The 21,581-nt window shown below is 48.1% G+C and overlaps 1 protein-coding gene across 1 annotated transcript in view; it reads left to right on the top strand.

The window, feature by feature from the left end:
* Window positions 1-13,435, top strand: part of TM9SF4 (transmembrane 9 superfamily member 4) — a 20,142-nt gene extending 6,707 nt beyond the window's left edge. Inside the window, exons 2-18 of the mRNA XM_009279576.1 lie at window positions 1,398-1,511; window positions 3,117-3,216; window positions 3,635-3,803; window positions 3,884-4,013; window positions 4,964-5,087; window positions 5,943-6,061; window positions 6,212-6,323; window positions 6,811-6,881; window positions 7,313-7,445; window positions 8,003-8,084; window positions 8,194-8,269; window positions 8,621-8,704; window positions 8,905-9,080; window positions 9,436-9,499; window positions 10,103-10,222; window positions 10,757-10,846; window positions 11,231-13,435. Of these exons, the coding sequence (XP_009277851.1) occupies window positions 1,398-1,511; window positions 3,117-3,216; window positions 3,635-3,803; window positions 3,884-4,013; window positions 4,964-5,087; window positions 5,943-6,061; window positions 6,212-6,323; window positions 6,811-6,881; window positions 7,313-7,445; window positions 8,003-8,084; window positions 8,194-8,269; window positions 8,621-8,704; window positions 8,905-9,080; window positions 9,436-9,499; window positions 10,103-10,222; window positions 10,757-10,846; window positions 11,231-11,380 (1,914 nt within the window). The 3' untranslated portion in view covers window positions 11,381-13,435. The remainder of the gene's footprint in view (window positions 1-1,397; window positions 1,512-3,116; window positions 3,217-3,634; window positions 3,804-3,883; window positions 4,014-4,963; window positions 5,088-5,942; window positions 6,062-6,211; window positions 6,324-6,810; window positions 6,882-7,312; window positions 7,446-8,002; window positions 8,085-8,193; window positions 8,270-8,620; window positions 8,705-8,904; window positions 9,081-9,435; window positions 9,500-10,102; window positions 10,223-10,756; window positions 10,847-11,230) is intronic.
* The last annotated feature ends 8,146 nt before the right edge of the window (window positions 13,436-21,581 follow it).

Raw genomic sequence — 21,581 nt, 5'->3', positions numbered from 1 at the left:
ACAGGGAGCGGCCGTGCCGGGGCTGGCTGTTTGGGACAGGCCCCGCGGGTGGCTGCTGGGAGCCTGGAGCTCCGTGTGCTTTCTCCTCTGCTGCCCGTGGTATTCAGCTTGTATCCGCGAGCCGGCCTCGTGTTCAATTCCCTCACGGCCTGCCCAGATGCTGTTAATTGGTGGGAGGGTAGTGGTGAACCCTGTGCCCTGCTGAGCCAGAGCAGGCACCGGGCTGGTGGTGGCTTGTCTCAGTCGAGGCCTCTCTTGCTTGGTCAGTCCGTTTCCTCTCCCTTTTCCCTTCTATATTTGTTTCCCCATCCCTGATTGCAGAGCTCCTGCTTGTAGGAAGGACAGTAGGTCACGGAGACCGACTCTGTCTGCCCTGCCAAGGACGTTGCAGGGGAAGGCAGCAATTGAGCTAATGCTGCAGTGATAATAAACCCAAGAGTTGTCCCAAACCAGACTCTGGGTTTTGTGTGGTTTTCCAATGGTGCCATACACGCAGGGAGTTTAGGAGAATGGGCTGAAGCTAGTAATGCGATGAGATTATACCAGAGTTGATATTCTAATCCAGCCAAGCTGCTGCTGCCTAATACTCTTTAAAGCTCAATTTTCATTTCGCAGCCTTCCTGCTCGTGCTCACGCTGGGCTGGGTTACCTGAGGTAATGGTAGGGACTGAGGAGGCAGCAAAGCCCGTTAAAGGGTTTGCTGCCACTGCTGTTGCACGGGGTCTGGTTTGTGTTGGAGCCCCCGTGGACCTGATCGAACCTTCCAGCCTGACCCGTCTCCCCACTCTCTGAAAATTTTATTGCCGTGTTACCGAGCTGCGTTGTGGCCCGGAGGGGTGAGGAAAGAAGAGTGGAATAGGAGGGATCGGTGATGTGACCATCCCTTTGGATGCAGCGAGCGGTTAGTTTGGTGTCAAACCATACCCTACACTAACTACCCCACTGCAGCTAGCAGCACGCGAGCATCAGTCTGTAAGTGGCTACAGGGTAACTCCTGACCTGCAGAGCTGACAGAAATCCAGTGCTACGGCCCTCTACTCTAGTAATCCATGGAGTTTCCTAACACAGGGGTGTTAGGTGGGTGGGAGTAGAACAGTCAGATGACAGCCTGCTAGATGAAGTGTGTAACGGATAAGAAGTGCCTTTTTCGTGTGGTTGAGCAAAGCCAGTGTTTTGTTAATTGCAGATGAAGAAAGAGAGGCACAGAGAGTGAAAAGTGACTTGATGAGAATCACAAAATAAAGTTAAGAACAGCTTTTCTGAATTTACCGTGTGTTTAATCGCCTGACTGTACAGCCTTTCTAATGTCTGGGATGAGCACTTCCAGCGTTGTTGCCCATCTCTAATGTTGTTCCCATGTTTCTGTTGTATTTTAATGTTTCTTCTCCTTTTTGCAGGAAAGGCTAAGATATACGCTGGTCTTGCTGTTGTTGCTGCATGGTACAGACTCTTTCTATGTACCTGGTGTGGCTCCTATCAACTTCCACCACAACGATCCTGTAGAAATAAAGGTAGGATGAACTTAGACGGAGCTGTTAGTCTGTTTGTTTTGGGTTTTCTTGTGTTTTGGTTTTTTCCTTCTTTATATCATAGCAGCTGAGTGGGACTAGAAAGTCAAATTTGGGGATCCTGTGACTAAAATTTTTGGGGCAGATATTTTCTCTTTTTCATAACATTCATGTAGGGTGCTGGGGGATAAGCAGCCCTCAAGTGGTCACTGTTGTCATCTTACCCTGCAGTTCCCAACACGATTCTCTTTCTTGCTTCTGATATCTTCTACCTAATTCCTTCAGCAATTGCAGCAAAGTCCTCAAGATGTTGCTCTATTTGGGAAAAGAGCCCTCTTTCTCACTGTAGCTTTGAAGTCAATTTAATCAGAGATCTTTCTCCAGCCTTATACTGACTCTCAAAGTGCTTATAGAGGTTGGGCCTTTAGGTGGTAGGTGAATGGTAGAATAAAGAAGCGGTTTGAACCAGACCTTTTAAATTTTTTCTTCTACCCAGTTTGTTCATGTTGTGTCTTCAAGTCAAGTGAAATCCATAATAAGCCCTTTCCAAGTGCAGGCATTTGTCCTTGAGCATTGCAGATCTGACAACCCAGGCTTGCTGAAGAGCTGTTCCTGTGCAGTATTGCTGGTAGTGAATGATGGAGCTGCTTCACCCGTACAGGAGGAGGCCGGGCTTTGTTTCCAGACATCAGCAATTTATAGGTCATTTCATTTATTTTTCTAAAGCTCGCCTCTGTCTCGGCAAAATCCAGCACCCTTGGGGACGCTGAGGCTTGCTGCTCCCACGTGAAGCACAACACAATTTGCTCTCTGGCCACAGGCTGCCAGATGTAGCCTATTTTTAAGCAAATGAGACTTGCCTGTGGCTACAGCGAGCTTCCCAAAAGAAGGGGGTATTGGAATGGCTGTTCTCAGAGGGATTTCATGAGCCAAATGCTTCCTCAAGTGATAAGGCAGGTCAGCGTGTTTGCCAGCGCTCTTCCAATAAATGAGCTTGTCTGTGTTACAAAACACTCCTGTTTTTCGGAGCAACTGTGGCCTTGGCTGTCGTGGTACGTCTCTGCACTTCTCTTGCGCCATGTGATTTGTGGGAACTCTCCAGAAATGTTTGGGTTTTGTCACCGCCCATTGCCTTCCTAATCTGATGGCTCTCTGGCTTTCCTTACAGAGATAAAAATTGCTCAGCTCTTCATATTACTAGAGGCCAGACTTCTAGGTCCAGTGTGACCTGTGAATTTTTTTTTGAGGAAACAACTGCAGTCTTGTATGAAATGTGACTCTTGAATCTCTTTTGAGCTCTTTGTTATTTCTTAGAACTTCACCGAGTCATAAATTTGTGAAACCAATCCACCACGCTTCTTTCTTCAAGTGTTTCTCTGTGAATGAATTGCTACTAAATCATAGTGTAGAGAATGTACAACTAGGAATTGTGCAAAAGGAAAGCAAGCTGGAGCTCTCCCAGGAACATCTGTCTCCTTTTTTTACAGCTTCCAAAAGTGAGCTTTATGGGAGGTGTCTCGAAGTAAGCTTCAGCTGCTGGCTGATGCTGAGAGAGTAGGAAACTATCTGAGTTCTTTCATGGGGATGATCCTTCCTTTCTTCCTCCAGGCTGTGAAGCTCACCAGCTCACGAACCCAGCTACCGTATGAGTACTACTCGTTGCCCTTCTGCCAGCCCACCAAGATAACATACAAGGCTGAGAATCTCGGTACGTAACTGTTGAACAGCATGTTCCCCAGCAGTAAGTGGGCTGCCATTTATGAGCTGCGTGAGGATATGTTTACAGGAGTAAAAGCAAATGCAAATGTCATCTCTAATAAACTGTTTGTGGAGAGCCTGCTTCCTCTAATTTGCTGTATGCTGGCTGTTTGCAAACTAGGATGTCCGTATATTGGAAAGAGGAAACACCTTTCCTGAAGGAGGGCATGTAACCTGCTTCGTAAGTAGAGCTTGATACTTCCAGCAAAGTGACTAAACTATCCTTCGATCTTATCCTTGCATCTGTGGTAACAAAGGAGACTTGCTGTCATCATTCCGGCTGTACAGTGTGCTGCCAGCCCAGTGGCAGGATCAGTGGCAAGAAGCCTGGCAGTCTTTCACCCTGCCCTTATTTTCCTGTTTTCCAGGTGAGGTTCTTCGGGGGGACCGAATTGTAAACACACCTTTCCAGGTGTCCATGAACGTGGAGAAGAAATGTGAAGTTCTGTGCAACTTCCCCAATAAGCCAGTCACTCTGACAGTGGAGCAGAGCAAGCTGATCGCCGAGCGGATCAGGGAAGATTACTATGTCCATCTGTGAGTCATCTCGAGCGTGGGTTTGTGTCAGTGGGGATTCTGTGTTGTGGACAAATTTGATCTGAAATCTGTGTTTTCAGCATTGCTGATAACCTCCCTGTGGCAACACGGCTGGAGTTTTATTCCAATCGTGAGGAAGAGGAGAAGAAGAAGGAGAAGGATGTGCAGTTCGAGCATGGATACAGGCTTGGGTTTATGGACGGTAACAAGGTAGAGAATCCAGATGCTGTCTGAGCGGTGCCCGGAGGAGCTCTGGGTGTCTGTCAGAGGGCGTTAGAAGTCTACCAGAGAGCATCAGGATTGGGAATGCAACCAAAAGGTTTTATAAAGAGCGGAAATATGAGAGAGGTTTCTTATTGGAAGAAGGGGGTGGGTGCTGGAGTACGATAGCCAGGAGTCCTAGCTTTGACTCACTGTATAACGTTGGACAACCGCATGCGGTGGTTTCCCCTCAGTAGAACAAAGGCAACGTACCCTGAAGGCTGGCTGATCTTTGACGGTCTTGGAGCATCTTGTATTTAAAAAAACCCAAACAAACAAGTGTTTATTGGAGGAAAAGCTGCAAATGGAAACTTAGCATGTGTATTCCTGCAGATATTTTCCATGACTGTGTTCCCTAAGATTAGCTGTTTGACGAAGTTCTTAGGAGTGAATGAACCTGCTGTGCCAGCTTGGGGTCGCTGTACTTTGTTCATGCCACAGGTGATGTAAGAGCCTTTTGAAAGTGCAAGCTGAGGACAGCTGTGGGCCCCCACGGAGTCTGGGTAGTGTATGTCCGCCTGGTAGAAAAAGCCGGCAGGAGACTCGGGGTTGTAGCTACTGAGGTCTTTCCAACCTAAATTCGGTGATTCTGCTGCCACCGAATGCATGGTTGAGATGTGAGGTACAATGATGTTTTCCAGGCCAGAAATAGACCGAAACGTTGTCCCCAGTGCCTGGAGTGGTGGAGGTGTTACCTTTTCAACATCTCCATTCCCTCCTCTCGTTCTTTTAGCCTTGGAAAGTGTTAGCCTGATCTTGCTCTGTAGCACAATGCATCTGGGAACAGTTGGAGTCTTTAGTTTTCTGCACTGAAGCTGCTTTCTGCAGTTGTTGCTTCTAAACTTTGCCTGTTCCTCCCTTGGGGTGCTAACATTTTATTTAATGTCAATCTGTTTTAGTTCTACCTGCACAACCACCTCTCCTTCATCCTTTACTACCACAGAGAGGATGTGGAAGAGAACCGGGAGCCCACCTACAGGGTTGTGCGCTTTGAAGTGATTCCCCAAAGTATTAAACTAGAAGGTGAGAGACTCTTAGGGAGGGGAGCAAAGGAGAAGAATCTCTTGCAGGGCCAAGAGCTGAACGCCACTGATGTATCAGGGTGCCAGTTGTTGCTTCCGTTATGGTCTCACGGCACAGAAATGAGGGAGGCTGAATTATAAGAACAATAAACTCCTTTGTAATTAAGGAAGTACCAAAAATAGAGAGAGATCCTTGAAGTGCAATCCATGGAAAATTAATTCATATAAAAATATTGGAGTTTGGGGGTTGGGTTTTTTTTGCACTGTGTCATCTAGCACAAAGTATGCGTGGCATCTAGCTCTTATTGTGGTCCAGATCTCCTTCACTGGGACACTACGTGCTAGCCCAGAGACCCACAGAACGTTTGGAACTGTTCTAGGGGAATTGAATGTTAAAAATAATGGTTAGGGGGAAAACACTCCTACCTCAGTGACCCCAACACGAAACAGGTGTCTTGAAGGGAAGTTGCTCATCGTGTGTATTGTCCCATGCAACTCTCCTCTGGCAGCAGCAGGCTCTGTTGGAGAGATCTTGTTTCTCAGCATGTCATGTGGAATAGAGGATTTGTTCACGATCTAGATCCTTGGCTTCAGAGCCTCTGGCTTTTATCCTTCCAGTTAAGGAAAGCCCTATGCATAGCTCTCCTTAAAGTTTGTTAATGGTGCTCCGCTTCTGATCGGAAGAATAGTTTTGCAAGCTGCAAAGCAGGTGAGAAAGGAATGAGTGTTTCCCCCGCAGTATCTGGAGTAATTGCAGCCCAGTGCCTTAAGGGTACCTGGAGCCAGGATGGTCAGTGGGAGAGGTGGTACCTCGAGGGACGGGCTGACCTAGTGTGTGCCGTGTTTTCCCTTACAGACTTGAAGGCTGATGAGAAGAGTATGTGCACCCTGCCTGAAGCTACAGGCTCTGCCCCTCAGGAAATAGATCCTTCTAAAGAGAACCAGTTGCTCTTCACCTATTCTGTTCACTGGGAGGTGAGGGAGTAATGGGAAGCTGGCTGGCAGCTCACTACCCCTGACCGGCACTGACTGGCTGGCAGTTAGTGCTCCAAGTGTCTGTCACAGAGGTGTTGTGGAAGACATTGGGAATGTGCTGGTATGAGAAGAACTTTCCTGTTCTTTCAGGAAAGTGACATTAAATGGGCTTCCCGCTGGGACACCTACCTGACCATGAGTGACGTGCAGATTCATTGGTTTTCTATCATAAACTCGGTTGTGGTCGTCTTTTTCCTTTCAGGTGAGTGAGATGTGTGGGGTGAAGAAGGCTTTACCATTAATCTGCAGGGAACTTTCTTTAAGCCTCAGCTGCAGATGGCTCGGGGAGGATGTGGCTGTGTCCGAACCTGATCAGAAGGAGCAGGAAATGAATATTAGCACATAAAACCTCCCGGTTCAGCCAGCGCCCCGTGGGGTCAGACAGTTACCCACTTCTGCTCTCTGACTAGGGTAGTTGAGGGAGTAGGATGTGGTTAACACACACTTGGATGTCCGTATTTAAGGGAAAAAAAACACAGGAAAGCCACAGTGGGCTGGAATACTGCCTTCCCTACTCTCTGGGGTTTTGTTTCTGTCTTTGCTGAAGGCTGGGGGAGACGGCTAATGACTCAAGGCCTCCTCTCCTAGCCAGAACTGTGTGTTGGTGGGAGCCATGTAGTTGTGCAGCGTGAGAGCAGCACGGCCATGTAGGAGCCTCTGAACTAAACTCAGTTTGTGCTTGTTTTCAGGTATTCTCAGCATGATCATCATCCGGACTCTCCGGAAGGACATTGCCAACTACAACAAGGAAGATGACATTGTATGTGTTTGTTCTTGGGGCCGGGATCAGAGAGGCAGGGAAGCACAGATGAGGAGGGATCTAGTCTGAAGACTTGGATGTATTGCCTTTCCTTGCCCCTGTTTTGCTTCGAGCCCTGAAGATGGGAGGGGCAGTTCTGTCATGTGCTGTCACGACACCTTTGTCTGTCTCTGTACAATGGCAGATTACCGGTTTAAATGTCTTCAGACCTAAGTAATGACTAAAGACAGTTCCATAAATGTGTGCCCTGGCACTGGCAGTTCGGGCCTTAACTGTTTTAAGCCCAAGAGGAAAGAAGTTTAACTAGAGTGATATAATTCTGTAGAAGAACTGGATACAGGGAAATTAATGTCTTAGGCCGGCTGTGGTAGGACCTTCATTTCCACCGTTAGACCGTATCTAAATAACTTCTTTTCCTGTTGTTGCTGCAGGAAGATACTATGGAGGAATCTGGTTGGAAACTTGTGCATGGAGATGTCTTCAGGCCTCCGCAGTACCCTATGATCCTCAGCTCTCTCCTGGGTTCTGGAATTCAGCTATTCTGTATGATCCTGATCGTCATCTGTAAGTGGCACATGTTGCATGGGTGGCTGTAACAAGAAGAGGAACGATGCTCAAGGGCATTTGTAGCTCCCGTTGACTTCAACCTATGCTCACCTTAGCTTGAGTGAGGTTGCATTAAGGCCGCTTACTGTCGCAGGGCTGATCGAGGCTATAGGCCTGTGCGCAGCATTTCTGAGTTTCTAGATAGCGTTTCCCAGCTGAAGGCATCTTTTCGTGTTTATATTTCCTCTTATCAAGATAGGAGCCCTGGGTGATAGTGGGCTGAGACACTTTTGCACGTGTGTGCCTTGCCTTCCGAGCGGCACCTGCTCAAATCTCTGGGGAAGTTGAGGCTAAAGCATGGTCTGTAGCTTGAGATCAAAGCCGTGGCTTCCTCTCTCTGGCCAGTGCTGGAGGCTGTGGATGCGTTATGCTTTGAAGGAAATGAGATCTGTGTAGAGGAAGGCAGAGATTCCAGCCAGCTGTGGTCTGCACGTGGGACGGGTCCCCGGCCTCCAGATGCTGGCTAGCACACGTACATCAGAGCTGCTGTTCTTTGTCCTTTTTTCCCTCCGCAGTTGTTGCTATGCTGGGGATGCTGTCGCCTTCTAGCCGGGGTGCGTTGATGACTACCGCCTGCTTTCTCTTCATGTTCATGGGGTAGGTGTGTCTACTGCTTCCCACAGCAGTGCTGTCCTGCCCGCCCCTCCTCTTCCTCTCCCCAACAATGAAAGCTAATTTTTCTTTGTCTTGGCTTGTTTCTGTCCAGGGTTTTTGGTGGATTCTTTGCTGGCCGCTTATACCGGACTCTGAAAGGACATCGATGGAAGAAGGGAGCCTTTTGTGTGAGTCTTGTGGTGTTCTGTGCCGTTTATCCAGGTTTGCTGATGGCAGGATACGTGGATAAGCTCCACGCGTATTTGCGGGTAGCTGGACACAGCCTGGCTGTACTGCAGGGATTTGGTGTGGATTGAGTCCTCGTGGCTTTACAGGAAAGGGTGAACACCGGAGCGCATACTATAGTAAAGCAAGAGGATTGTCTGAGATCCTCCCCACAGCCCATCCCCTGTGTCCTAGTGCTGTAGCAAAAGGGATGCTTCCTCCACATGTGCCTTGTCCCAGCAATGGACTCATTAAAGAGAAGCATCTGGCTGATTAGTCACGCGTTTTCTCTTAACCTGTGTTTGCTCTTGCAGACAGCTACCCTCTATCCGGGTGTCGTCTTTGGTATCTGCTTTGTCCTGAACTGTTTCATCTGGGGGAAACACTCCTCTGGAGCGGTAGGTACCACCTTCATCCTGGAGCCTGCTGGAGTGGGAGGAGGGTGACTGGGCTGTCAGGGACTTGCTTAGTTTCACAGTGTCTTTCTAAATGTGGGTGTCAATGCAGTGGTTGACCAGAGTCGGTCTGGCCGGTGACTTCAGTTTCCAGGGCAGGTGAGCTGTCAGCCTCACTTTTGTGACTCCCGGTGTGATTCCAGGTGCCTTTCCCTACCATGGTGGCCTTGCTCTGCATGTGGTTTGGGATCTCCTTGCCCTTGGTCTACCTGGGTTACTACTTTGGATTTCGCAAACAGCCGTATGACAATCCTGTACGGACCAATCAGATTCCCAGGCAGATCCCGGAGCAGAGGTGGTATATGAATAAATTTGTTGGGTGAGTGATGAGTGTCTAGGAAATACGGTGAGTTAAGCCCCTTCCCCTCAGTCTCCTTGGGCTGCTGAACGTCACCTTCTGCTGGTCTCTGGACACAGACAGATGGCAGATGTGTTTCCTAGAGTAATGCGATATCAGAGACAATCTTGACAACGTTGATGTGGTATGACTGATGCTTATAAAAGTGGTATGTGCTCAGCAGTGGGAGCAGCTGTGCCATTTACTGTGTGAAATTTATTCTCGTAATCTGGAGCTGTAGAGCTTTTTCTAGGAGCGCTCTCTGTGGTTACAGGGGACTTTTAATGGCCAGACAGTTATATTGTGCTGCTTATGACTTTTCTTTCTCGCTCTGTAGGATTCTCATGGCTGGTATTCTGCCTTTTGGAGCTATGTTCATTGAACTGTTCTTCATTTTCAGTGTAAGCATTTAACCCACTTCGCTCCTGAACAGGATTCCTCTCGTGCCAAAGCTTTTGAAAGGGAGGGGGCTTCCACTGGAGCACTCTCCTATTCCTGTACTTACGGAAGGGGCTAGCAGGTTCCCTCCAGGCCATTCGGTATTGTCTCCAGAGAGAGCTGGGCTGTGGGTCTCTTCAGACTGTCCTCTTGCTGGAGACACCTGGAGATGTCTGTGGGACACTCCTTGGTGATTTGAAGGATGGTGGTGAAGATGAACGCTTACTGTAACGTTATGTCAAGGAGGGGTCCTGGTCTAAGACACTCACTGAGCCATTCCAGCTGCTGCCCATTTTTCACCCTCTGTGGACGGGGAGGAATTTGCTGTTCCATTGCTAGGGGGATGGAGGGGAGTGAACAAGCTACCTCAGAGCTGTTTTTGGGCACCTTTTCGCAACCTGATTCCTCTGAAGTAACGTTGTGAAATGCATTAGATCTGCGGTTTCATCTTCATGAGGCTGAGGGGCTCCTTGTTTTTCCTTGGGTTAGCTGCTAGAAGCTAGTCTCATGTTCGCTGATTGATCACAGTAGCATGGAAACAAATTTCTGCTGTGTCTTTGTTTCAGGCAATCTGGGAGAACCAGTTCTATTACCTTTTCGGCTTTCTCTTCCTGGTGTTTATAATCCTGGTGGTATCGTGCTCCCAAATCAGCATTGTCATGGTGTACTTCCAGCTTTGTGCTGAGGTGAGGTTTCCACATTTGTAGTTTCGGTAGCGCAGGGTACTTGCTCCTGGAAAAGCACAGGTCACGTTATTGCTGCTGGTCAGCAGAAATCTAGTGTGGCCTGGCTTCACAAGTGTGACTGCTCTTAACACCTCTTGACTTCAAGGAGAATTGAAGCTACTTGATTATCTGCTAGGCTGGGAACCGTGGTTTCATACCAGAAATTATGCTGGGAGCAGGGTATTTTGAGCTGACATCTCTTCCCAAAGAAACTATTTAATTCCATCCACATACAGGATGAAATGCGGGGCCAGACGTGAGCCGTGTTCTTCGCTAGCAGGTGCTGTGATACTGACCTGGCTTTGCTTCAGTCAGCTTTTCATCCTCTTTTTTTGGAAACACTTCTGTGACAAAATAGTTCCCCAGCCCCAAACTGTGGTTTTCCTTTGAAGGAAAATGGGTGGTGGTCTTCCTGCCCCAGAAAGGTCACAGCTCCCGAGACAGTGACAGGGGAAAAGGAAGCCTGTGGGATAATGAGGCTTTTTGCCCTGTCAGGATTACCGCTGGTGGTGGAGGACCTTCTTGGTGTCTGGAGGATCTGCCTTCTACGTGCTGATCTATGCCATCTTCTACTTTGTGAACAAGGTATTGTTACTCCTCTTGTGTGAAAGCGCCACCTTTCTAGAGGAGATTGTTGGATTTGGGAAAGGAAATGGTGGGACTGCCCAGTCCTAGTGTGTCCCCCTGCCAGCCCAAGGCACTCACCAGCCAGCGCTGCTAACAGTCCTTCCAGAGAGGAGAGAAGGTTGTAAGTGCCCGAGGCCCCTGCCCGCATTACCTGTGCGGAGCGGTGTTCCCCAGTCCCACCTCAAAGGGGAACTCTCTTCAGCTGGACAAAAATGAATCGAGTGGAGGGTTTCCTCCCTTTGTCAGGTGCCCCCTCGTAGAGGGCACTGGCTGGTTTGGGGACCTAACTCTTGTTACCTCTGTACTTAACTTTGCTCATTTTTTCCTCTTCTTCTGTTTTAGCTGGATATTGTTGAGTTCATTCCTTCCTTACTGTACTTTGGCTACACTGCCCTTATGGTCTTGTCCTTCTGGCTCCTCACTGGCACCATTGGCTTCTATGCAGCCTACATGTTTGTCCGGAAGATCTATGCCGCAGTGAAAATAGACTGAAGATGCAGAGACCCAGCAGAAAGTAGACACCTCTGAACGCGTGTCCTCCTGGGAGTGAAGGGGACAGCTTCTCCCAACTCTTTTAAGGAAACAAAATCCAGTGGGAGAGTGACAAGAGAAATAAATAACTCCTCATTTTGGAATGTAACTTTGGCACAGTGTACATGGATTCTGGGCTACTTCTGGGGGGAAAAGGGGTCTATAGATACCTTACATTTTAACTTTGTTATCCTGTTCCATATTTGAGGGAGTTTTTTAGCAGAGAAATATCCCTCTGTATAAGTAAACCCCCTTTTTGCTAATTCATCCTTTTTTTTTTTTTATGTTGATGACGAATGGATTTGAGACAGCAGTGGAAACACTTGTGAAAACGTTTTCTTCCAGCCCCTAGGGTGCTCTAGGATTCAGGGAGACTCTTCAGACAAATACCAGACTGGGTTTCTTTCCTGCCTTCATGTCTGCACAGAAGAGGGAGCTTGACAATGGCAAAATAAAAGGAGCCTAAAGGCTTACCCAGCGTGAGTCTGGCGTGCTCTGACCGCAGAAGTCCTGGCTTCGGCTTGTTTACAATTTGATGGAGGTGCCATTCGGAGCCTGGGAAGTGCAATTTCACCCCGAGAGAGCTTGAGAACTGCAACCCTCGGCCTTGCTTCTCCCTCCCTCCAGCCTTGGACAGCACGGACCGCTTCAGATGCCTCCACTGGAAGGGCTGAGGGGGGGTGGGATTTCCTCTCTTTCGGAAGGTGCAGCCAGCTGCAGCAGGACGTAACGTTCTGGTGGAAGCGACGTGATTGTGCTGGTGCTAGAATACAGGACTGGAAGGATGCACGAGGTAACTACAAGGGTTTGTTCTGTCGATAGCTCTGCTCCAGCCGCGTGAGGAAACGGGGCAGGCTTCCTTCCCGGGAGCCCTGCCGGGATTGCGCAGGGCCCTGCGGAGAGGAGGCTGCGACGCCGCTGCTTTAGTGCCAAGCGATCTGATATACAGTATTGGGCCTGAGCTGCCGCGAGGTGTGTGCAGGCCGTGCAGAAAGGGCTGGGGACAGAGGGAGCGGCCCCGAGGAGTTCTCCCATTGCCAGGAGCGGGCTGTCTCGCTACCTGCCCTGTGCTCCAGCTGCTCTTGCTGCTCTCTTCTCCTCCTCTTAGATTCTCTACCTCCAGGGAACAGAAAAAGTGTACACCCCTAAGCTGTATTTTGTTCTTCTCCACAAAATGGTCCAAGCCCTCCGGGATAGCCGATGTGGGCTCTTCTGCAGCGGGCTCCTCTTTTTTGGTGGCTTGATGCCTGAATCAGCCCATGGGAAGCTCTTTTTAAAAGAGGTTAAAGTTTTTTATTTTGGTCACTTCAATGATGCTTACCAGTAAAAAGGTTCCATGTTACAGTGAAGGCTCCCTCCATCCCCAGACTAGCTGGATTCAGTCAGGGCTACAGGGGAGAGGTTTTTTAGTGAGATCTACAAAAATTTTGCTTTTGCTTCTTCCTGTAGTAAGCCGTAAGGTCTCCAAATGACCAGCTGCCACAGGTGACACCGTTCCAACCCAGAACTGTCCAAAGCCCTCCCTGTTACCAGCACTGATGTGCACCCTTGAGGGGTTTGGGGCTTTTTTTAACCCCAATTGCCATAAGTTTCCACCAGGTCCACGCAAGGACCCGTGTCTCTTACCGACGGCCTTGCCCCCTGCGGGGAGCTGGCTTCCCAGGCGGCTTGGCTCCTCAGCACTGAGTCTTTCCAGCCTTGCCTAATAGCTCCTTCAGCCGCCCGTCACACCAAAGTCTAACCAGCCAGGAATCAAGGATGGAAAAAGGGAGCAGGGGATGCGCGAGCCAACTGTGCTGTGGAGTCCTGCGTCAGTTCTGATTTGAGATCCCTCTCTGAGATTTTGGTTGATTTTTTTTTTTTTCTTTTATTTTCTGCCCCTGCCCCAGTGGAGGGGCTCAGCCAGCGTTGATTTCTCTCCCTTGCCCGAAGTGTTTTCTCTGTATTCTTTGTAATTTTTAATTAATGTATGTATTCTTTGTGTCCTGTTGTAAATAAATCTGCCATTGTCCTGTTGTCCTGCTCTCCTGGGTTCTCCTAAGCCACCTCTCGGGACTTTCTTTTCATAATGCTTAGCCTGTTCGACACCTGCGTGGTCTTCGACGTGTGGCTTCAATCGGAAGCAGAACTTGGAATACACTGCCGTTTTCTTCTGTAATATTTTTCTCCTGGTGAACTTGACTGAGCAGTAAGTTCCTCCCAGTGTGGCATGTCCTGTATACTGCCGCATATTGTAATTAAAACGCCACCGGTCAAGGCATTTGGATCCGTTTCTCGCTGTACCGCTCTCGCGTGCTACACGGTAAGACCACTTAAGCAGCTCGGCTCTTGTGTGTGGAGGACGTTGTTTGACTTGCGTAGCACTAATGGATGGAGCAGCAGGACTGTCGGATGGCTGACGGGCCGGGAGTGTTGGGCAAATACACGGTGCTTTAGAGCAACAGAGGTGAGAGTACAATTGAGAAGGGAGCTGCCATTTCCTTCCTCTGAGTAGTGGTTTGGAGGTGTGTTGGTGCTGTGGAAGCCGGACCTTCGTTGTTAGCTTCCAGCTCCACTTCCCCAGTGCTTGTGTATTTCTGCTGGGGGGGTGTATGTGGCAGGAGAGCAGCAAGCATCCGTTAAAGACGCTGACTGAGGGAGGGATAGTGAATTCACTTTTCTTGTGATGTTTTGCCCAGCAGAGCGACAGATGTGCACAGCCGTGGCTGGTGATGGGTTACAGGGGTGCCAGTGTTAGGGGTTGCTGAATGTCTGCGACGCTGATCAGCTGCCGAGACCAGAGCAGGCAAATGCCTAAATCAAAACTCCGAAATCATCGGAATAGTCCCTTCTCCCTGTGAAAAGGGCAAAGGAGGGCTTCAGCTCCACCAGCAGGACAATCTGTGCTGAACTTGTTTTCCGTTTTTAGGCAGACGAGAGAAGCGGCGCTGCCGTAGTCGTGTCCTGTTGTAGCCCTCTGCTCTGGGGGTAGCACTGCTGAGGAAACGGCACGCGTTGCCAGCGGCTGCGTGAACAATGAAAACTAGATCATACCTAGAACAGTGCCCCAACACTGAAAATGGTGGTCAGCTTTTAAACCGTGTTCTGAAGAGAGATTCCTGAGAGGGCAGGATGCTCTTCGCCCTTTTTCATCTGTCAAAATGCTCCTGCGGCTGGTGTCAGCAGACGGTCCTTGCTTAAGCTTTAAGGTTTGGTTCTGGTTCTGCTGCCCTTGTGCAAGGTGCGGTCCCGGGGAGCTGCACGTGCTGGGGTTATTTGGAAGGGGGAGTGGGCTGTACTCACCTGGAATGCTTCCACGCGGGCTGGTAATTTTAGTGAAACCGAGTCACCAGAACTTTCTGTCTAACAAACGTTATTCTCCTGGACGGGAGATAATGGTATCAGCCATCGCTACATCCCCAGCAGGGTGCCGTGTCCTTTTTCAGGTCTGATTCTTTGCTTGAAAGAATCTTAAAACGTCTGTGTGGATTCATGTAGGGAACTGGGTCTTCGACTTGCCTTATGAGTCTGTCTGTACTTAAAACCAAACAAACCAAAAACCCCCTTCCCCTCCAAGAAGACGCCCAGGGCAGATAATTCAAATGCTTTTAATAAACAACTTCATTATAAAAAATGCTTTCAATTTGAACTTCATTTTGCAAGACAATGAAAGAGCTAATTTTAGTGATAAACCGCACATTTCCTAATGGCACTTAATATTTTTACAATTTAAAAACCTTGTTTACAGCCCCCAAAATACTCCATTGAGAGGTTATTCACTGTGTGTAAAAGTGCTAGAAAGTTTGCTTTTAGAAAAACAGTTGCGCTTTAACAATGGGAAGCTTCTGGCTTCGGCAGCCGTAGCCGCAGGAAGGGAGGTCAGGCACGGGGCCTGTCGAGATCCAGCACAAGAAGAGACCGACTGAATTGCAGCCCCAGTGAGAGACGCCGCATCTCTCCCATCGGCTCCCAGGGCTGAGAAAGCCCAAACCCTTTCCCTTACAACGGGATGTTTGCCGGCTCCGGATCAAATACTGCCCTCCGGTCAGCCGCTCCTGCAGCCTGCGACGGACGGCGGAGCTCGTGCCGGGGCAGCCCTGCCCGGGAGAGGGTTCTCAGTGTGACTCTTGGCTGCAAAGGCCACTCAGTAGCTTTTCCTCCAGCAGCAGTTTGGGAGCTCGACTGCTCCCAGGGGTGAGTCCTCATGGCTTCCACAGGTTCCCTCTGCCGTCCCTCTCGCAACCACCCAGTTGTCAGACCACCTCGAAGGCAGACATCTCTAGTTTTTTGTTCAATATCCTCATTTAAGGAAAATACTGGTAGAAATGTTACAAAACAACCTTTCCAAAAATAGTTTCTAGATATTAGGGATCACTAGAGGGGGGGAAAACCCAACAACAGTCAAGGCTGAGGCACTCAGTCGGGCAAGGAGAAGTCATAAACTCGAGACAGGCTTCCAGCAGAAGTTAGGGAATCTGCCCATTCCCAAGGCCAGCTCTCCGCTCGGGTGCGTGGGCTTGTGCGCCATTTTCAGTCGCATCTTGAAGCAGGGTGTGCTGGTGAGTTCCATAAGCGGAAGCTTATGCGTTACCTTCAAGTGCAAGACACTGAACTGCAGAGGAAAATGGGGCAGGTGCTGGTACGTGATCTGTTCACCTGGATGCTCAACCAGCCAGGACCCGTGTGCTGAGCGACAGATGCTGTAGCCGTTCCTGTCCTGCAGGCTTCACGCAGAGCTGTCCCTTACCGTCTCAGTACGTTCTGTGTTAGAGCTGGTTGTCCGCTTGCATAGTAGTTTCAAAGAAAGACACGGTATGTGAAATAGATGGTGAGAATGAAGGTGAAGATAGGTGTTAAAATGAGGGACGGTTGTTTTTTAACAAGATCCTTTCACGTGGATTGTTCCCCCAACCGAGAATGAAGAGCTGACCTATTTCATAGTAATTAAAAAAAAAAATATTCCAAATTCCCTATTCTTCATCTTCCCTAATGCCTTTAACTTTCCTCGTCGCTGTGATCTCCCAATACAGAGAAGCTACCTCCACGTCACGTACGTTCTTTGTGCGTGCCGATATCTAGGCACTGGCGGGAAGGACTACTGCAGACCTAGCTTCAACTACGAGCACACAGCGAGGAAGATGCTTCAGTCTCTTCCTGCAAGCCTACCTGTGCGCGTAAGAAATAAAATGTACTTTTGATAGGAAAGCGAAGCTAATGTTGTGGCGTAGGTTTGCGAGAAGCAGAATACGATCTGTTTTCTGGGTATTGTTTTCTGATCACCAGTTCAATTTTTGCTTGACCCGTTTCTGTGGCAGTCTGAAGCATTTGGTGGCGAGTGGTCTGTGTAACCGTGTGGAGATGGCTCCGGGTGCAGATCACACGGGAGCCTGCTGAGGAAGTGCTCTGGGAGAAAACTCCTTATCTGGAGCTACAGAATGCCTGAAACACACAGAAGGATTCCTGAAGGATCCCGGTTATTCACCAGAATGAAGTGAGTACGTCCCGGGGTGGGGAGAATAGCATGGAGGTGAGCCCGACGCGAGTGCGCATCGATTGTGCGGCAGGGACAGCAGAACCCGAGAGGAGTCTACTGACACCGGGGCCGTGGTGGTGGTAGGGCAGACAGGTGAGGAATGGGAAACAGCAGTCCCGTGAGGGAGCTGTGTCTAGTAATGGCGTGTTTCCCTGGGCAGGTTTCAGCTGCTCCGCAAGGGAGGCTTGGTATTGCTGTGGCCTGCTGGGCACAGAAAGGTTGAGAGGTGCCAGGGTCGGCGAAAGGGGTGAAAACAGAGTCCAGGTTTCCCGAGTCCTGGTCCAGCAGACCAGGCCAAACCAAACTGCCTTCTCCAACCAGGCGGGTGTCAGGCAGGATTGTATTCAGAGCTTCAGATTTCCCATCTCCAAGAATTGGGAAAAACGCAAGACGTAAGTTATGAAAAAGAAGTAAATTTTGGATAAAGATGGAAACCCGTGAAGTTTTAATGAAGTGGTTCTCTTCGAGCCATTCATCCACTTCACTCTTCGGTGGCAGAATATCTACAGGGCTTGGGCAGGCAATTAACTGAAAATAGGCACCCGAGGGAGAATTCAGTGAGCCCGAGTAACCAGGATTAGAGAGGATAAGCAAGAAGGTAGGGTGATGGGGAGAGCATCTTTGAAGATTTCTTTGTAAAAATTTTAATTGCAGGCAGTAGAAAATGCCTCTGCGGGGTTATTCTTTCCAGATAGCAAAGGTGATGCACTGGTAGAGAAAGGAAATGGGGATTTTTCAGTGAACTGCAGGAAATCTTCCAAGCAGCTGCTATTCACCTGTCAGCAAGGAAGGAATTAAAGAACAAAGAGCTGAGCTCCCAACAAAAGTACTGAAATCATCCATCTACCGGAGGGAAAAAAGGGATTCCCATTGAAGTGACAACATTTTTCAACACAGAGGCTAAAGAGCAGGCACTATTGTGAGACAGCTGAACAGGGTCTGTCAAAACGCTGTACGTGGATATTCTGTCAAGTGAAATTCAGTGGAAGCAAATGCAAGTTAACATGTTGGTCCTTCATGCAAATGGATTTTGAGCGAGCTGTAATCCCATGGGGAAAAAGACCTTCAGACTTTCACACAGCTCTAGAAATCTGAGCCTGGGAAGGACTGGCTAGGTGAGTTAACCCTCTGCTGCCATGGAAATGGCTTATGTATTTTCTAACGAGTGAGCTGGAATCATTCTTATTTCTAGCGGGACATTATGTCCTCGCCCTTTTGAGAATCTAGGGTCTGATTTATAATCGCTGGTGTGTTCGTGTCCTGTCCTTTCACAGACTTGTGCTCTATGATTTTATATCTTCGTTGTCTGCACTGTTCCTATTGGTCTTGAACCCTCCCCAAGTCAGCCACACTTTAAAACATTTATTTACTTAACTAAACCCTTCTGACCAATTATCTGCTGTAGTTGCTCCTCTTGGGCTCAATCTGATGCCACCTTTCCGATACAGATGTGCCTGGAATAAAGACATCATAACGGGGTGGTTTACAGGGCTCTCCCACTGAAGAAGTCCTTCATTTAGCACTTAAAATGCTCTACATCTTTAATGGCTGCCTTGTACTCTGTTCATGGGATAAAAGTGTGAGACTTCTACTGGCATAACGTTTATTACAGGGGAGTTTCATCACTTCTGACTGGTTCATCCTCCGAGTCATCTTGCTCTCATACAGCTGGTGCTTACTGACTCAAATCTCAGCGCTTCTCCGCTGCCCTATCTCGGTGTAAAGTCCAGCCTAGCTCCTGTATTCACTGAGCCTCTTTGAAAATACTGCTTTAAAAACTCCTCTCTTCCATCAAAAGCATTTTGTGCCTCCCAAGGTGGTTTAATTCGTATTTGTCCTGGCTGACTCGCAGCGGTCTCCTGTACCTGGAGCCCCTAACGCGTCGTCCTTGGTGATCGGCCAAAGAATGCCTGTATGTAACTGTAATGCTCGGTCCCGTGTTCACGGACACTGATGCCATGGGTCTCTTTCATATTCACCATCCTTCCCTGCAGTCTCCCATTCCCTACGTTAATAACGATCTTGGGAGAGAAAGTAGCATGTTGACTTAAACGTCCCTAAACCTTGGTTTAAAACAAAAAACCAAGAAACCTTTCTGGGATGAAACTCTTTTTTATGTATCACCTAACCAGCATAATGGCTGCCACTCCCTTACGCACAAACGTCCTGCACGTGAACAACAGAACAGTTTTCCAGGCTGTGCCGCCGCTACCATCCTCGCAGCGCGACAAGTTTGCTGTTGTGTTTTACCTACAGTTGCGTTAGCGGGAGCTTGTCTAAGCTGACTTCTACTGATTTTCGTAACAGCTCAGTACATACTTCCTCATGAACTTAGATTCCCAAGTGGTGTAGCTTAGATGCTCAAAGGTTTTGTCTTATGAACAGGTAAAAGCTGCTCGCTACCTAGCTTCAGGAAATAATTTGTTCTGTGAATTGCATACTTAGTATTTCAAATGGCAGTAGCCTCATTAGTTTTAGACTGGCTGACAAAATACTTGCAGGTTATAAGCTCTGTTGTGGCACGGGAACTTCGAATCCATTTTCCAGTGCAAATACCTGGTATCGGCTCCAGCGTGCCGTCTCTGAACACGCTCCCTTTGCGGGTTCAAACTTCCCTTTCATTGACAAATGTTATTGCAATTCTGCTTGTTAGAATAGCTGGGGAAAGCAAATCACACGTGCAAATAATAGCAAAATGAATTCCATTTATTCTTTGACAGACTACTGGTAGGAAAAAGATGCCTGGCTCTAAGTTTAGCTACCACTGCTAAAGGAATTCCAGTGATGACATCTGTTCAGAGTACAATGCAGGCAAAAAGCAAGAAAGCTGAATGTTCTGAAACAGAAGGTGGTGTATGATGGCTTTGCATAAATCTGATAATCCTCACTTGCAGTAAGTAATCAGTTCTGACTATTTATTTATTTAAAAAAAAAAATCCTCTGAACTGAAGGCAGGGATAAGGCTTGCATATAATTGATGACAGTGTGAAACTCTTTAATTTGCAAAGAGAAAAGCAATAGAAGACAGGCCTGAGGTATTCAATGACGGTAAATAGAAGACTAGCTGAAATGCCCTATTTACCTTTTCTATGTTAGAGAACAAGAAGGCACTCGTTGAACTTCAAAAGGCAACGTTTTACAGTGGAGAAAAGGAAGTACTGCATTTAACTCGGGGAGATCATGGCCACAGGATATTGCTGAGGTAAATAAATCTTATATTACATTTTGATACAAAAGTATTATTTGCAGCGTTGCTGGCTAACCTAAAACAACTGATCTATGTTTTGAAGAATCAATGGATCACTAAACAGTCATTCTGGGAAGAATTACTAAACTAAATTAAAAATAAAATTCTTGAGTAAAATGGAAGGGGGGCAAGCCTATGAACAAACGAGGCACGGCTAATGTCACGCTGTGGGATCAATGGCTCGGCAGAAAGTAATATGCACTGACTGAAATGGACGTGCTCTGGGGAGATGAGGGAGGACAGCATCTGGCTTCACTGAAGGAGCTGAGATAACAGAGTAGAGGTAGATTTTGCATTTTCTAGATTTACGGAGAACAATATTGACAGATTTCCTGGTTTATATTGGCCTACAATGGTTCCTCCATGCCGAGGTATGAAGATCCGCGTGTCTATATTCATAAACGTGCACCAACGTATAGTGAGATCGACCTCCATGTGTTACCATTTGCAGTGCAAGGGCCCAGGAAAATGGGAGCAGGAGATGATACAGATGCTAAATGACATCAGCAGCTGGCTGCCACTTCAGTGTAACCCTTCTGCCCTCAGTAGGTACACAGTCCATGGAAGAATTTAAGAGGCGAGGCAGGGAGCAGGGGAAGGACTTTAACTTCAGGAGACAAGGCTCGAGAAGGAGAGAACAAAAAGGCCAGTGGAACCAAATCCTAAGTGAAAGGGTGACTGCAGGCCCAAACCCTCAGCGTTCGTTAGGACTATTAGTGTTGGGAAAAATGCTTCAAATACACCAATAGAGTATACATGAAGCTGGGACCGATATTTCCCCCTGATTCCTGGATGTTATCACCCTAGGATAGAGGTAAAAATAACCTCTTGAGACTGCTTCATGGATAAGCCAAAAGGGCACTGACCTCACTGAACTGTTGTGGTAAAAAAAAAACCACCTAGAAACTCGTACTCTGTTCCTCATCTCAAGGGAACCTACAGAGCCGGGCGCCTGCAGCCTGAGCTCATCCATGCCTGGTACGACAGTACTCGATGCTGCCAGCCCCGAGCTCCTAACCCAGCTTTTTCACATGCTTTGGTTTCCAGAACAGATGCGCGATCTGTTTGCCTGTGGGAGATATTTAAAAGGGCTCTATCCATACACCACAAAAACAAGCTAAGTTGTGAGAGCTGCTCCATCCCCTTGACACGTGGATAGCCAGAGAGAAAACGCAGGAAGCTGCTGCCTACAGTGGCAAAATGCACGCCTACAGTGGTCCAAAAAGCAGTGTATTTCCCCATGGGGGAAGAACATGATAAGTGAAGAGAAATCAGTGCAACCTGACTTCGTTGTGTAAACAGTGTTCTAGCTACACCAGATATAAAACCAGTGTATTCTGGTGCCTCCTATTTTTGTAATGGCAGAAACAGATTTGTGTTGTGTAAACAATGTTCACTGTGAT

Source organism: Aptenodytes forsteri, unplaced genomic scaffold, assembly GCF_000699145.1.
Source record: "Aptenodytes forsteri isolate BGI_AS27 unplaced genomic scaffold, ASM69914v1 Scaffold483, whole genome shotgun sequence".
Lineage (NCBI taxonomy): Eukaryota > Metazoa > Chordata > Aves > Sphenisciformes > Spheniscidae > Aptenodytes > Aptenodytes forsteri.
This window is presented reverse-complemented; position numbering and strand designations above follow the sequence as displayed.